Genomic DNA, 13,185 nt, shown 5'->3' with positions numbered 1-13,185 from the left:
ACATTCATATTCTCTTTTCTCCTTCCATAACTGATCATTTAACATTACTGCTACCCCTTCCTTTGCTCTAACTCTCTCAGATACTCCAGATTTAATCCCATTTATTTCCCCCCACTGAAACTCTCCTACCCCCTTCAGCTTTGTTTCGCTTAGGGCCAGGACATCCAACTTCTTTTCATTCATAACATCAGCAATCATCTGTTTCTTGTCATCCGCACTACATCCACACACATTTAAGCAACCCAGTTTTATAAAGTTTTTTCTTCTTCTCTTTTTTAGTAAATGTATACAGGAGAAGGGGTTACTAGCCCATTGCTCCCGGCATTTTAGTCGCCTCATACGACACGCATGGCTTACGGAGGAAAGATTCTTTTCCACTTCCCCATGGACAATAGAAGAAATAAAAAAGAACAAGAGCTATTTAGAAAAAGGAGAAAAACCTAGATGCATGTATATATATATATGCATGTGCGTGTCTGTGAAGTGTGACCAAAGTGTAAGTAGGAGTAGCAAGATATCCCTGTTATCTTAGCGTGTTTATGAGACAGAAAAAGAAAACCAGCAATCCTACCATCATGTAAAACAGTTACAGGTTTCTGTTTCACAGTCATCTGGCAGGACGGTAGTACTTCCCTGGGTGGTTGCTGTCTACCAACCTACCTACCTACAAGGTGATGAGGGTATCAAATGATTTAGATAAAGAAAAATTGGATATCAAATTGGGGAGGAGGAGTATGGAAGAAGTGAATGTTTTCAGATACTTGGGAGTTGACGTGTCGGCGGATGGATTTATGAAGGATGAGGTTAATCATAGAATTGATGAGGGAAAAGAGGTGAGTGGTGCATTGAGGTAAATGTGGAGTCAAAAAACACTATCTATGGAGGCAAAGAAGGGAATGTATGAAAGTATAGTGGTACGAACACTCTTATATGGATGTGAAGCTTGGGTGATAAATGCAGCAGAGAGGAGACGGTTGGAGGCAGTGGAGATGTCCTGTCTAAGGGCAATGTGTGGTGTAAATATTATGCAGAAAATTCAGAGTGTGGAAATTAGGAGAAGGTGTGGAGTTAATAAAAGCATTAGTCAGAGGGCAGAAGAGGGGTTGTTGAGGTGGTTTGGTCATTTAGAGAGAATGGATCAAAGTAGAATGACATAGAAAGCATATAAATCTATAGGGGAAGGAAGGCGGGGTAGGGGTCGTCCTCGAAAGGGTTGGAGAGAGGGGGTAAAGGAAGTTTTGTGGGCGAGGGGCTTGGACTTCCAGCAAGCATGCATGAGCGTGTTAGATAGGAGTGAATGGAGACGAATGATACTTGGGACCTGACGATCTGTTGGAGTGTGAGCAGGTAATATTTAGTGAAGGGATTCAGGGAAACCGGTTATTTTCTTATAGTCGGACTTGAGTCCTGGAAATGGGAAGTACAATACCTGCACTTTAAAGGAGGGGTTTGGGATACTGGTAGTTTGGAGGGATATGTTGTGTATCTTTATACGTATATGCTTCTAAACTGTTGTATTCTGAGCACCTCTGCAAAAACAGTGATACTGTGTGAGTGTGGTGAAAGTGTTGAATGATGATTTAAGTATTTTCTTTTTGGGGATTTTCTTTCTTTTTTGGGTCACCCTGCCTCGGTGGGAGACGGCCGACTTTGTTGAAAAAAAAAAAAATAATACCTTTCGCAACATCAGCTTCCTTGATTTGTTCTTTCTTTGACAGGATAGAACCGATGGTCGACTTGTTTTTCCCATACATCCTGGCAAGCTCAACAAGTCTCACACCACTCTCATACTTCTGTATTATTTCCTTCTTCACATCTATGGTGTTTCTCACTTTCTTTACCACAGGGGTACCACTAGCAAGTTTCTTTGGGCCCATGGCAGCTTATTTCACAGTGCCACAAGCACTAAACACAACAAAATAATCGTAAAATGTGTGAATGAGAGCGCAGGTTAGTGTTCACTCAAGCATAAACAAAGCTAGACTGCTCACGGCGCCTGCGCAGGGACGCGGACCGAGCTGGCCCGCAGACATATCCCGTACCCGGCGGTCCGAAAATAGGGGCGCGTTTGATAATAGGGACACTGTCCGAAAAAATGGTCCTATTTTCGAAGCATTCAATATGTGATACGTTCGATTTTTGAGGTTCCACTGTATAGTGGTACCAACACTCTTATATGGGTGTGAAGCTTGGGTTGTAAATGTTGTAGCATAGAGACGGTTGGAGGCAATGGAGATGTCCTGTCTAAGGGCGATGTGTGGTGTAAATATTATACAGAAAATTCAGAGTGTGGAAATCAGGAGGTGTAGAGTTGATAAAAGTATTAGTCAGAGGGCTGAAGAGGGGTTGTTGAGGTGGTTTGGTCATTTAGAGAGAATGGATCAAAGTAGAATGACATGGAGAGCATATAAATCTGTAGGGGAAGGAAGGCGGGGTAGGGGTCGTCCTTGAAAAGGTTGGAGGGAGGGGGTAAAGGAGGTTTTGTTGGCGAGGGGCTTGGACTTCCAGCAAGCATGCATAAGCGTGTTAGGTAGGAGTGAATATAGACGAATGGCATTTGGGACCTGACAAGCTGTTGGAGTGTGAGCAGGGTAATATTTAGTGAAGGGATTCAGGGAAACCGGTTATTTTTATATAGCTGGACTCAAGTCCTGGAAATGGGAAGTACAATGCCTGCACTTTAAAGGAGGGGTTTGGGATATTGGCAATTTGGAGGGATATGTTGTGTATATTTATACAGTAGGGCCCCACTTATACGGCTGGTTAGGTTCCAGGCTACCGCCGTAAAGCGGAAACCGCCATAAAGTGGAACACCCTTTTTTTCCACTTACAAATGCATACAAACACTAGATAACAAGTTTACACTAACATATATTAAGTTAGCAATAGAACCAGGCATCAAAAAACAATAAAAAAGTACAATACACACATAGTGCACTCATTACTTACCTTAAAATATTTATAGTCTTAATCTAGGGTGAGACAAGTAGTATTTATTGTAAGAAATCAAGTGTGGTATGTATGGTAGTCAGCCAGGCTACCATACAAGGCCACCCCACCCACACATACAATTCTATGATATTTAAGCATCCCAGAGCGATAAAATGTATATACAGTTCACTCATTACTTACCTTAAAATATAGGGTGAGACGAGTAGTATTTATTGTAAAAAATCAAGTGTGGTATGTATGGTAGTCAGTCGGGCTACCATACCAGGCCAACCCACCTACACATAATATTCTATTACATTTAAGCATCCCAGAGCGATAAAATGTATATACAGTTCACTCATTACTTACCTTAAAATATTTGTAGTCTTAATGTAGGGTCAGGAGTAAGTAAATGAGATAAAACGAATAAATGAGAGAGAGAAAGAATGAGTGCATGAGAGAGTACAGGCGCAGAGTTATGTAAACAAACCAGGCGAAGGTAAGTTTTGTAAACAAAGTGTACACGTCTGGTTTGTGTACAAGTTACATTGTGTACAGGTTGTCTCTACACTGATACGATAGAATAAATAAAGAAGAACACTCCCATTCTCATGTAACATCATTTTGAGAAGAAATGATGCTCTGAGTGAAGGCAATGGAAATAAGTCACTCTGACTTTTTTGGGTTATCCTAGGTTCTCTACACATATGTTGTTATGTATGATAATCTATGTAACTGTATTTGTGTATACCTGAATAAACTTACATACATACGAAAGGAATAATTTTCTACAGTTACCCCCAGTAACACATTTTCTCTCATGTTAGATTAGAGAAAATGTTATTCTTGGCGTCACTTGTACAAGTTATCTGGCTACCACATCTCATATTTATGTTTATTTATTCTATTGTAGGGTGTATTTATCATCTTTTTATGTTATGTATCGTGTTTATTATATAATTTTGAAAAAAATATCATGGATGGATTAATGAAAATGTGTATATTAACATAATATACAACATTTAATGAGACTCGGTGATTATTATTATTATCATCATTTCTAATATGGCGTCGCTTGTGCAAGTCGTCTGCTACCATATCTCATATTTATGTTTATTTAATCTATTGTGGGGTGTATTTATCATCTTTTTATGTTATGTATCGTGCTTTTTACATAATTTTGAAAAAATATCATAGATGGATTAATGAAAATGTGTATTTAACGTAATATACGACATTTAAATGAGACTCGATGATTATTATTATCAATACTAATATGACGTCTGGAGACATAAGACACTCTTACTGATTTTAATGTGTACCTGCATGCCAGCACAGTATGTAAGTTTATTTAAGTACAGGTATACATTTTTTTTTATTTTATTATCAAACTGGCCGATTCCCACCAAGGCAGGGTGGCCCAAAAAAGAAAAACTTTCACCATCATTCACTCCATCACTGTCTTGCCAGAAGGGTGCTTTACACTACAGTTTTTAAACTGCAACATTAACACCCCTCCTTCAGAGTGCAGGCACTGTACTTCCCATCTCCAGGACTCAAGTCCGGCCTGCCGGTTTCCCTGAATCCCTTCATAAATGTTACTTTGCTCACACTCCAACAGCACGTCAAGTATTAAAAACCATTTGTCTCCATTCACTCCTATCAAACACGCTCACGCATGCCTGCTGGAAGTCCAAGCCCCTTGCACACAAAACCTCCTTTACCCCCTCCCTCCAACCTTTCCTAGGCCGACCCCTACCCTGCCTTCCTTCCACTACAGACTGATACATAAGTATAATTATCAGAGTATATATAAAATATGAAATAACTTTTAAAAACATATGAAATTTTGGAGTTTCCAGACAAAATGGAGAGACTTAGTGCTTACTGAGCTCACGAAGAATGTAAACAAACAGGGTGGGGCGCGGTGACCGTATGAGAAAGTCAGGTGGGGGGAGCCGTATAGCGAGTTTTGGTCATAATTTGAAATGACCGTATTAGCGGAACGCCGTAAAGTGAAATGCCGTAAAGCGGGGCCCTGCTGTACATATATGCTTCTAAACTGTTGTATCCTGAGCACCTCTGCAAAAACAGGGATTATGTGTGAGTGAGGTGAAAGTGTTGAATGATGATGAAAGTATTTTCTTTTTGGGGATTTTCTTTTATTTTGGGTCATCCTGCTGTGGTAGGTGACAGCTGACTTATTAAAAAAAAAAATGATATTGAGGAAGTTGTTTAGTAAATCTGAAGGTGTCTGGAGCATAACCCTCTTATTCTCATGTGTTCTTCACTTCATATTGCACTTTTTCACGTGCACCAATTTTTCAGGAACGTAACCCACATGTTACAAGAAGGTTTACTGTACGTACATAAAATACAAGATCAAATTCACGTTTTTAATCCCGTATCGTTATGTATACTGACCGATAAAAGCCACCTACCTCTGTCAGTAGCTGTAACCATAAATTCATAATAAGCATTGTTGTCATCAGCATCAAGGGTTTTGCGGTTATATATTATTCCTTTGTTGTCTACACGAAAGTGGTCATCAGAAACAGAGTATGTAATTTCAGCATTTGTGCCAGAATCTTCGTCACGTGCTTTCACCTGCAAGTTTAAGAGCATATTAATTGATTAAACAAGAAAAATCATGAGGTAGTTATAACAATAATCAAATATTAAAAGGAGAGATCTTATCTGAATTTCAGTAAATTTTATCTAATAACCCAAGACATTTTTACAACAAATTTTGGATTGTATACTTAAAAATCAAATAGGTAGTAGGTTGGTAGACAGCAACCGCCCAGGGAGGTACTACCGTCCTGCCAAGTGAGTGTAAAACGAAAGCCTGTAATTGTTTTACATGATGGTAGGATTGCTGGTGTCCTTTTTTCTGTCTCATGAACATGCAAGATTTCAGGTACGTCTTGCTACTTCTACTTACACTTAGGTCACACTACACATACATGTACAAGCACATATATACACACCCCTCTGGGTTTTCTTCTATTTTCTTTCTAGTTCTTATTCTTGTTTATTTCCTCTTATCTCCATGGGGAAGTGGAACAGAATTCTTCCTCCGTAAGCCATGCGTGTTGTAAGAGGCAACTAAAATGCCGGGAGCAAGGGGCTAGTAACCTCTTCTCCTGTATATATTACTAAATGTAAAAGGAGAAACTTTCGTTTTTCCTTTTGGGGCCTTGTATGAAAGAAAGAAGACTTAAAAATCAAATAGATTTATGCAAATTATGATAATACAATACAAAAACAAATATCAGTACATATGCAGAGGAAGTACATAACAAGAAAGTAACTTCAAATTGTCACATGAAGTACAGATCATATCAAGAATGTAAGCCTTACCCTGAGAATAGATGAACCAATTGGAATGTCTTCATCTATGTTGTGTGCCTGGTAGTCAGGAAGATCAAATTTTGGCGGGTTGTCATTGACATCTGTCACCTTAATTGTTAGCTGTAACAGAAAATAAACATATTAATAAAAATATTACAGAGAAAACTAACAAAATTTACTTTTCATTTTGTCATCTTTTGAATACCTTAAAAACTCTTACTATAATTATTTCTACTGTCTAAATATATTTTTAACCTAGACTGTCATGGATTATTTCACTTATGTTTCTCTGTTAGTGACCATCTCTAGGAACCTAGGGAAGAAGAAGCAGCCAGTGACTTGTACAGGTTGCATCCATTACAACTCTCACAGTGTTTCCAAAAGAATTTTTTATAGGACTGCTTGTCCTGGCTTTGGCAAGTAGGCTGTTCCAGCAAACTAGCAACTGCTGACATGGCCAGTCAAAGTCACTCATGTTTAACCCCTTGAGGGTCTGTGCCATAGATCTACAGCTTTACGTTGAGGGTCAAAACTGTAGATGTATGTCATGAGCTCAGCTCACTCTAATAAGCTGTGAGCAGTAAATTTTGACCTTGATATGAGAGAATACATCTATGTGGTATATGTGCACCACATAAAACAAATCCTGCAGCACATAGTGCATAATGCAAGAAAAATACGAGACCGTAATTTTCAATTAAAACAGCGATTTTGCAGGTTTTTTTCATATGTTTTTTATATGTATTTGCGATTTCTTGGTCTCATTTGATAGAATGGAAGACATATTACAGAAATATAGATGATTTTGATTGATTTTAGTACTGGAAATGGCTTGAAACTGAGCTCAAAGTAGAGGAAATGTTAAATTTTTGCCAATGTTCAAGAGTAAACAAATGACCTCACACATCTAATACATGCCTGCTGGTGGGTCTAATATACATTCACAAATGTGCTGATATTATTTGTACAATTATTACAATATTGCATAACAGTAAATCTTCTATTTTTTGGTTTGAATAAAAATTCTTTTGTGAATAAAAAATCAAAATGGAATTCATTAGAAAAGCCTGAAAATGTAATTAATGAACAGAGGAAATGTTAGTTTAGTGCCAGGAATGCCTACATTGTTTATTCTAGACCCTATTTTGAAATTGGAGCATTTTGAACTTTGCATTAAATTGGACAAATTACCAATCACTTTATTTTGTAGTTAAAACAGTTGACTTGGCAAATTCTTGTGCTCAATCGATAGAATAGAAGTAATACTAGTGAAATAGCTAAGAATTTAGTCAACTGGAATAATGTAATTGGTCTAAAATGGGAGTCAAAATCCGCAAAATCGCCGATGCATAAATATCGCTGACACGTCAAAATTCAGGAGAGCACAATTTCGTCAGTTTTCCATCAAATTTCATACTTTTTGTTTTATTACCTTCAGAAAAAGATTCTCTACCATTTTGTAAGAAAAATAACAAAATTATTTTTTGAAAATTCTTGGACACTGGTGCACCCTTTGAAATTTGGCCTCTGGACTCTGAAAGGGTTAAACAAACATCAAGGATGGAAATTTCAGCGAGGAAATTTTGTCATTCTTTTGAAAAAAAAAAAAAAAACACTAAGAAAAAAAAAATTGCTTTTCAAAACATTTTTCATTTTCTGAGGTCAGGTAAACATGTACTTAAGTACTGTACAACAGATGGGGTTCCTGCCACAGTTCACATTTAAATACTTCTGGGACAAAATGTTTAAGCTATTTTTTTTTTTTTTTTTTTTTTTTTTTTTTTTGACATCGGCCGTTTCCCACCAAGGCAGGGTGACCCAAAAAGGAAGAAAAACCCCAAAAATAAAGAAAACCCAAAAAGAAAGAAAACCCCAAGAAAGAAAGAAAATCCCAAAAAGAAAGAAAAACCCAAAAAAGAAAGAAAAACTTTCATCATTCAACACTTTCACCATAATTCACACATAATCACTGCCTCTGTAGAGGCGCTCATATATGACAGTTTAGATGTCACTCCACACAGCCAATATCCCCGACCCCTCCTTTGAAGTGCAGGCACTGTACTTCCCACTTCTAGGACTAAAGTCCGGCTAACTGGTTTCCCTGAATCTCTTAACCAAATACAAAATGGGAATTGACACAGTTACTTTTTGCTGATAATACTGTGCTTATGGGAGATTCTAAAGAAAAGTTGCCAAGGTTAGTGGACAAGTTTGGGTGTGTGTGTAAAGGTAGAAAGTTGAAAGTGAATATACAAAAGAGCAAGGTGATTTTTTTTTCCAACAAGTCGGCCGTCTCCCACCGACACAGGGTGACCCAAAAAAGAAAATACCCAAAAAGAAAACACTTTCACCATACTCACACACTATCACTGTTTTTGCAGAGGTGCTCAAAACACAACAGTCTAGAAGCATATACATATAAAGATACACAACATATCCCTCCAAACTGCCAATATCCCAAACCCCTCCTTTAACCCTTTCAGGGTCTGTCCCGTAGATCTACGGCTTTACGATCAGGGTCCAAACTGTAGATCTACGTCATGAGCTCAGCTCACTCTGATAAACTGTGAGTGGTAAATTTGGGCCTAGATATGAGAGAATACATCTATGTGGTATGTGTGCACCACATAAAACAAATCCTGCAGCACACTGTGTATAATGAGAGAAAAAAAACTGAGACCATGATTTTCGATTAAAACAGAGACTTTGCAGTGTTTTTTCGTATGTTTTGTATAGTTGTATTTGTGATTTCTTGGTCTCATTTGATAGAATGGAAGACATATTACAGAAATAGAAATAATTTTGATTGGTGTTAGCACTGGAAATGGCTTGAAACTGAGCTCAAAGTGGCGGAAATGTTAAATTTTTGCCGATGTTCAAGAGTAAACAAACGACCTCACACGTCTAATACACGCCAGCTGGTGGGTCTAATATACATTCACAAATGTGGTGATGATATTTATACAATTATTACAATATTGCATAACAGTAAATCTTCTATTTTTTGGTGTGAATAAAAATTCATTATGTGAATTAAAAATCAAAACGGAATTTATTTGTAAAGCCTCAAAACGTAACTAATGAACAGAGTTAATGTTAGTTTAGTGCCAGGAATACCTACATTGTTTATTCTGGACCCCATTTTGAAATTGGAATATTTTGAACTGTGTTAAATTGGCCAAATTACCAATTTCCGGTCACTTTATTTTGTAGTTGAAACAGTTGACTTGGGGATTTCTTGTGCTCAATCGATAGAATAGAAGTAATATTAGTGAAATAGCTAAGAATTTGGTTGACTGGAATAATGTAATTGGCCTAAAATGGCAGTCAAAGTCGGCAAAATCGCCGATTCGTAAATATCGCTGACACATCAAAATTCACGAGAGCATAATTTCGTCAGTTTTCCATCAAATTTCGTACTTTTTGTTTTATTACATTCACAAAAAGATTCTCTACCATTTCATAAGAAAAAATAACAATTTTTTTTTTTTGAAAATTCTTGGACACTGGCACACCACTTCAGATTTTGGCCTTGGACCCTGAAAGGGTTAAAGTGCAGGCATTGTACTTCCCATTTCCAGGACTCAAGTCCGACTATATGAAAATAACCAGTTTCCCTGAATCCCTTCACTAAATATTACCCTGCTCACACTCCAACAGATCGTCAGGTCCCAAGTACCATTCGTCTCCATTCACTCCTATCTAACACGCTCACGCATGCTTGCTGGAAGTCCAAGCCCCTCGCCCACAAAACTTCCTTTACCCCCTCTCTCCAACCCTTTCGAGGACGACCCCTACCCCGCCTTCCTCCCCCTATAGATTTACAGTGGACCCCCGGTTAACGATATTTTTTCATTCCAGAAGTATGTTCAGGTGCCAGTACTGACCGAATTTGTTCCCATAAGGAATATTGTGAAGTAGATTAGTCCATTTCAGACCCCCAAACATACACGTACAAACGCACTTACATAAATACACTTACATAATTGGTCGCATTTGGAGGTGATCGTTAAGCGGGGGTCCACTGTATATGCTTTCCATGTCATTCTACTTTGATCCATTCTCTCTAAATGACCAAACCACCTCAACAACCCCTCTTCTGCCCCCTGACTAATACTTTCATTAACTCCACACCTTTTCCTAATTTCCACACTCTGAATTTTCTGCATAATATTTACACCACACATTGTCCTTAAACAGGACATCTCCAATGCCTCCAACCATCTCCTTGCTGCTGCATTTACCACCCAAGCTTCACACCCATATAAGAGTGTTGGTACTACTATACTTTCATACATTCCCTTCTTTGCCTCCATAGATAACGTTTTTTGACTCCACATATACCTCAATGCACCACTCACCTTTTTTCCGTCATCAATTCTATGATTAACCTCATCCTTCATAAATCCATCCACCGACACGTCAACTCCCAAGTATCTGAAAACATTCACTTCTTCCATACTCCTCCTCCCCAATTTGATGTCCAATTTTTCTTTAATCTAAATCATTTGATACCTTCATCATCTTACTCTTTTCTATGTTCACTTTCAACTTTCTACCTTTACACACATTCCCAAACTCATCCACTAACCTTTGAGTTTTTCTTTAGAATCTCCAATAAGCACAGTATCATCAGCAAAAAGTAACTGTGTCAATTCCCATTTTGAATTTGATTCCCCAAAATTTAATCCCACCCCTCTCCCGAACACCCTAGTATTTACTTCTTTTACAACCCCATCTATAAATATATTAAACAACCATGGTGACATTACACATCCCTGTCTAAGACCTACTTTTACCGGGAAGTATTCTCCCTCTCTTCTACACACCCTAACCCGAGCCTCACTATCCTCATAAAAACTCTTTACAGCATTTATTAACTTACCACCTATTCCATATACTTGCAACATCTGCCACATTGCTCCTCTATCCACTATCATATGCCTTTTCTAAATCCATAAATGCAATAAAAACTTCCCTACCTTTATCTAAATACTGTTCACATATATGCTTCAATGTAAACACTTCATCTACACATCCCCTACCCACTCTGAAACCTCCTTGCTCATCCGCAATCCTACATTCTGTCTTACCTCTAATTCTTTCAATTATAACCCTACTGTACACTTTTCCTGGTATACTCAGTAAACTTATTCCTCTATAATTTTTACAATCTCTTTTGTCCCCTTTCCCTTTATATAAAGGGATTATACATGCTCTCCACCAATCCCTAGGTACCTTCCCCTCTTTCATACATTTATTAAACAAAAGTACCAACTACTCCTACACTATATCCCTCCCTGCTTTAAACATTTCTGTCATGATCCCATCAGTTCCAGATGCTTTAATCCCTTTCATTCTACGTAATGCCTCACGTACCTCCCCACACTTACATTCTGCTCTTCTTCACTCCTAAAAGATGGTATACCTCCCTGACCAGTGCATGAAATTACCGCCTCTCTTTCTTCCTTAACATTTAAAAGTTCCTCAAAATATTCTCGCCATCTACCTAATACCTCCCTCTCCCCATCTACTAACTCCCCTACTCTGTTTTTAACTGACAAATCCATACTTTCCCTAGGCTTTCTTAACTTGTTTAACTCACTCCAAAATTTTTTCTTATTTTCATTAAAATTTCTTGACAAGTGCCTTTCCCACTCTATCATCTGCTCTCCTTTTGCACTCTCTCACCACTCTCTTCACCTTACTTTTACTCTCCATATACTCTGCTCTTCTTATAACACTTCTGCTTTGTAGAAACCTCTCATAAGCTACCTTTTTCTCTTTTATCACACCCTTTACTTCATCATTCCACCAATCACTCCTCTTTCCTCCTACCCCCACCCTCCTATAATCACAAACTTCTGCCCCACATTCTAATACTGCACTTTTAAAACTATTCCAACCCTCTTCAACCCCCCCACTACTCATCTTTGCACTAGCCCACCTTTCTGCCAATAGTCGCTTATATCTCACCCGAACTTCCTCTTCCCTTAGTTTATGCACTTTCACCTCCCTCTTACTTGTTGTTTCCACCTTCCTCTTGTCCCATCTACCTCTTACTCTAACTGTAGCTACAACTAAATAATGATCCGATATATCAGTTGCCCCTCTATAAACATGTACATCCTGGAGCCTACCCATCAACCTTTTATCCACCAATACATAATCTAATAAACTACTTTCATTATGTGCTACATCATACCTTATATATTTATTTATTCTCTTTTTCATTAAATATGTAGTAATAAAGTTGGTAGAATTACCGACAATATGTAAAGTAAAAGGACACAAGTGCAACTAATGTGACATTTATTGTGGCAACATTTTGCTCTCCAGGTATTTGAAACAGCGATCAGTGCTGATTCGAGGCACTTGTGTCTGCGGAAATTAGTTTCCTTGATCACTAATTGGGCGTCTCTGAATTTCATGAGATGATTGGTGGAATTTCGGTGTTGTACACAGGCGTTGTTCAAGTTATCGTTCCTACATGCGTAAATGTGTTCATTGAGGCGGGTGTCGAGGTTTCTGGCTGTTTCACCTACGTAAATCTTGTCACAGCCTCCACAGGGTATAGTGTAAACTCCTGCATTGACTGGTTCGTGGTGCTTGGATTTTGTCCTGGTTATATCCTTTATTGAAGTGCTAGAAGCGATGGCGACTTCAATAAAGGTTATAACCAGGACAAAATCCAAGCACCACGAACCAGTCAATGCAGGAGTTTACACTATACCCTGTGGAGGCTGTGACAAGATTTACGTAGGTGAAACAGCCAGAAACCTCGACACCCGCCTCAATGAACACATTTACGCATGTAGGAACGATAAACTTGAACAACGCCTGTGTACAACACCGAAATTCCACCAATCATCTCATGAAATTCAGAGACGCCCAATTAGT

The 13,185-nt window shown here is 38.3% G+C and overlaps 1 protein-coding gene across 5 annotated transcripts in view; it reads right to left on the bottom strand.

The window, feature by feature from the left end:
- LOC128696198 (neural-cadherin-like) overlaps nt 1–13,185 on the bottom strand; it is a 703,451-nt gene that overhangs the window by 52,063 nt on the left and 638,203 nt on the right. For all 5 annotated transcript variants that reach the window (XM_070094825.1, XM_070094826.1, XM_070094828.1 and 2 more), the window contains exons 6-7: nt 6,295–6,405; nt 5,373–5,538 (exon numbers count right to left, since the gene is read on the bottom strand). In XM_070094825.1, the coding sequence (XP_069950926.1) occupies nt 5,373–5,538; nt 6,295–6,405 (277 nt within the window). The remainder of the gene's footprint in view (nt 1–5,372; nt 5,539–6,294; nt 6,406–13,185) is intronic.

Source organism: Cherax quadricarinatus, chromosome 48 (assembly GCF_038502225.1).
Source record: "Cherax quadricarinatus isolate ZL_2023a chromosome 48, ASM3850222v1, whole genome shotgun sequence".
Lineage (NCBI taxonomy): Eukaryota > Metazoa > Arthropoda > Malacostraca > Decapoda > Parastacidae > Cherax > Cherax quadricarinatus.
The sequence above is the reverse complement of the archived record's forward strand: the minus strand, read 5'-3'. Positions and strand labels throughout refer to the sequence as shown.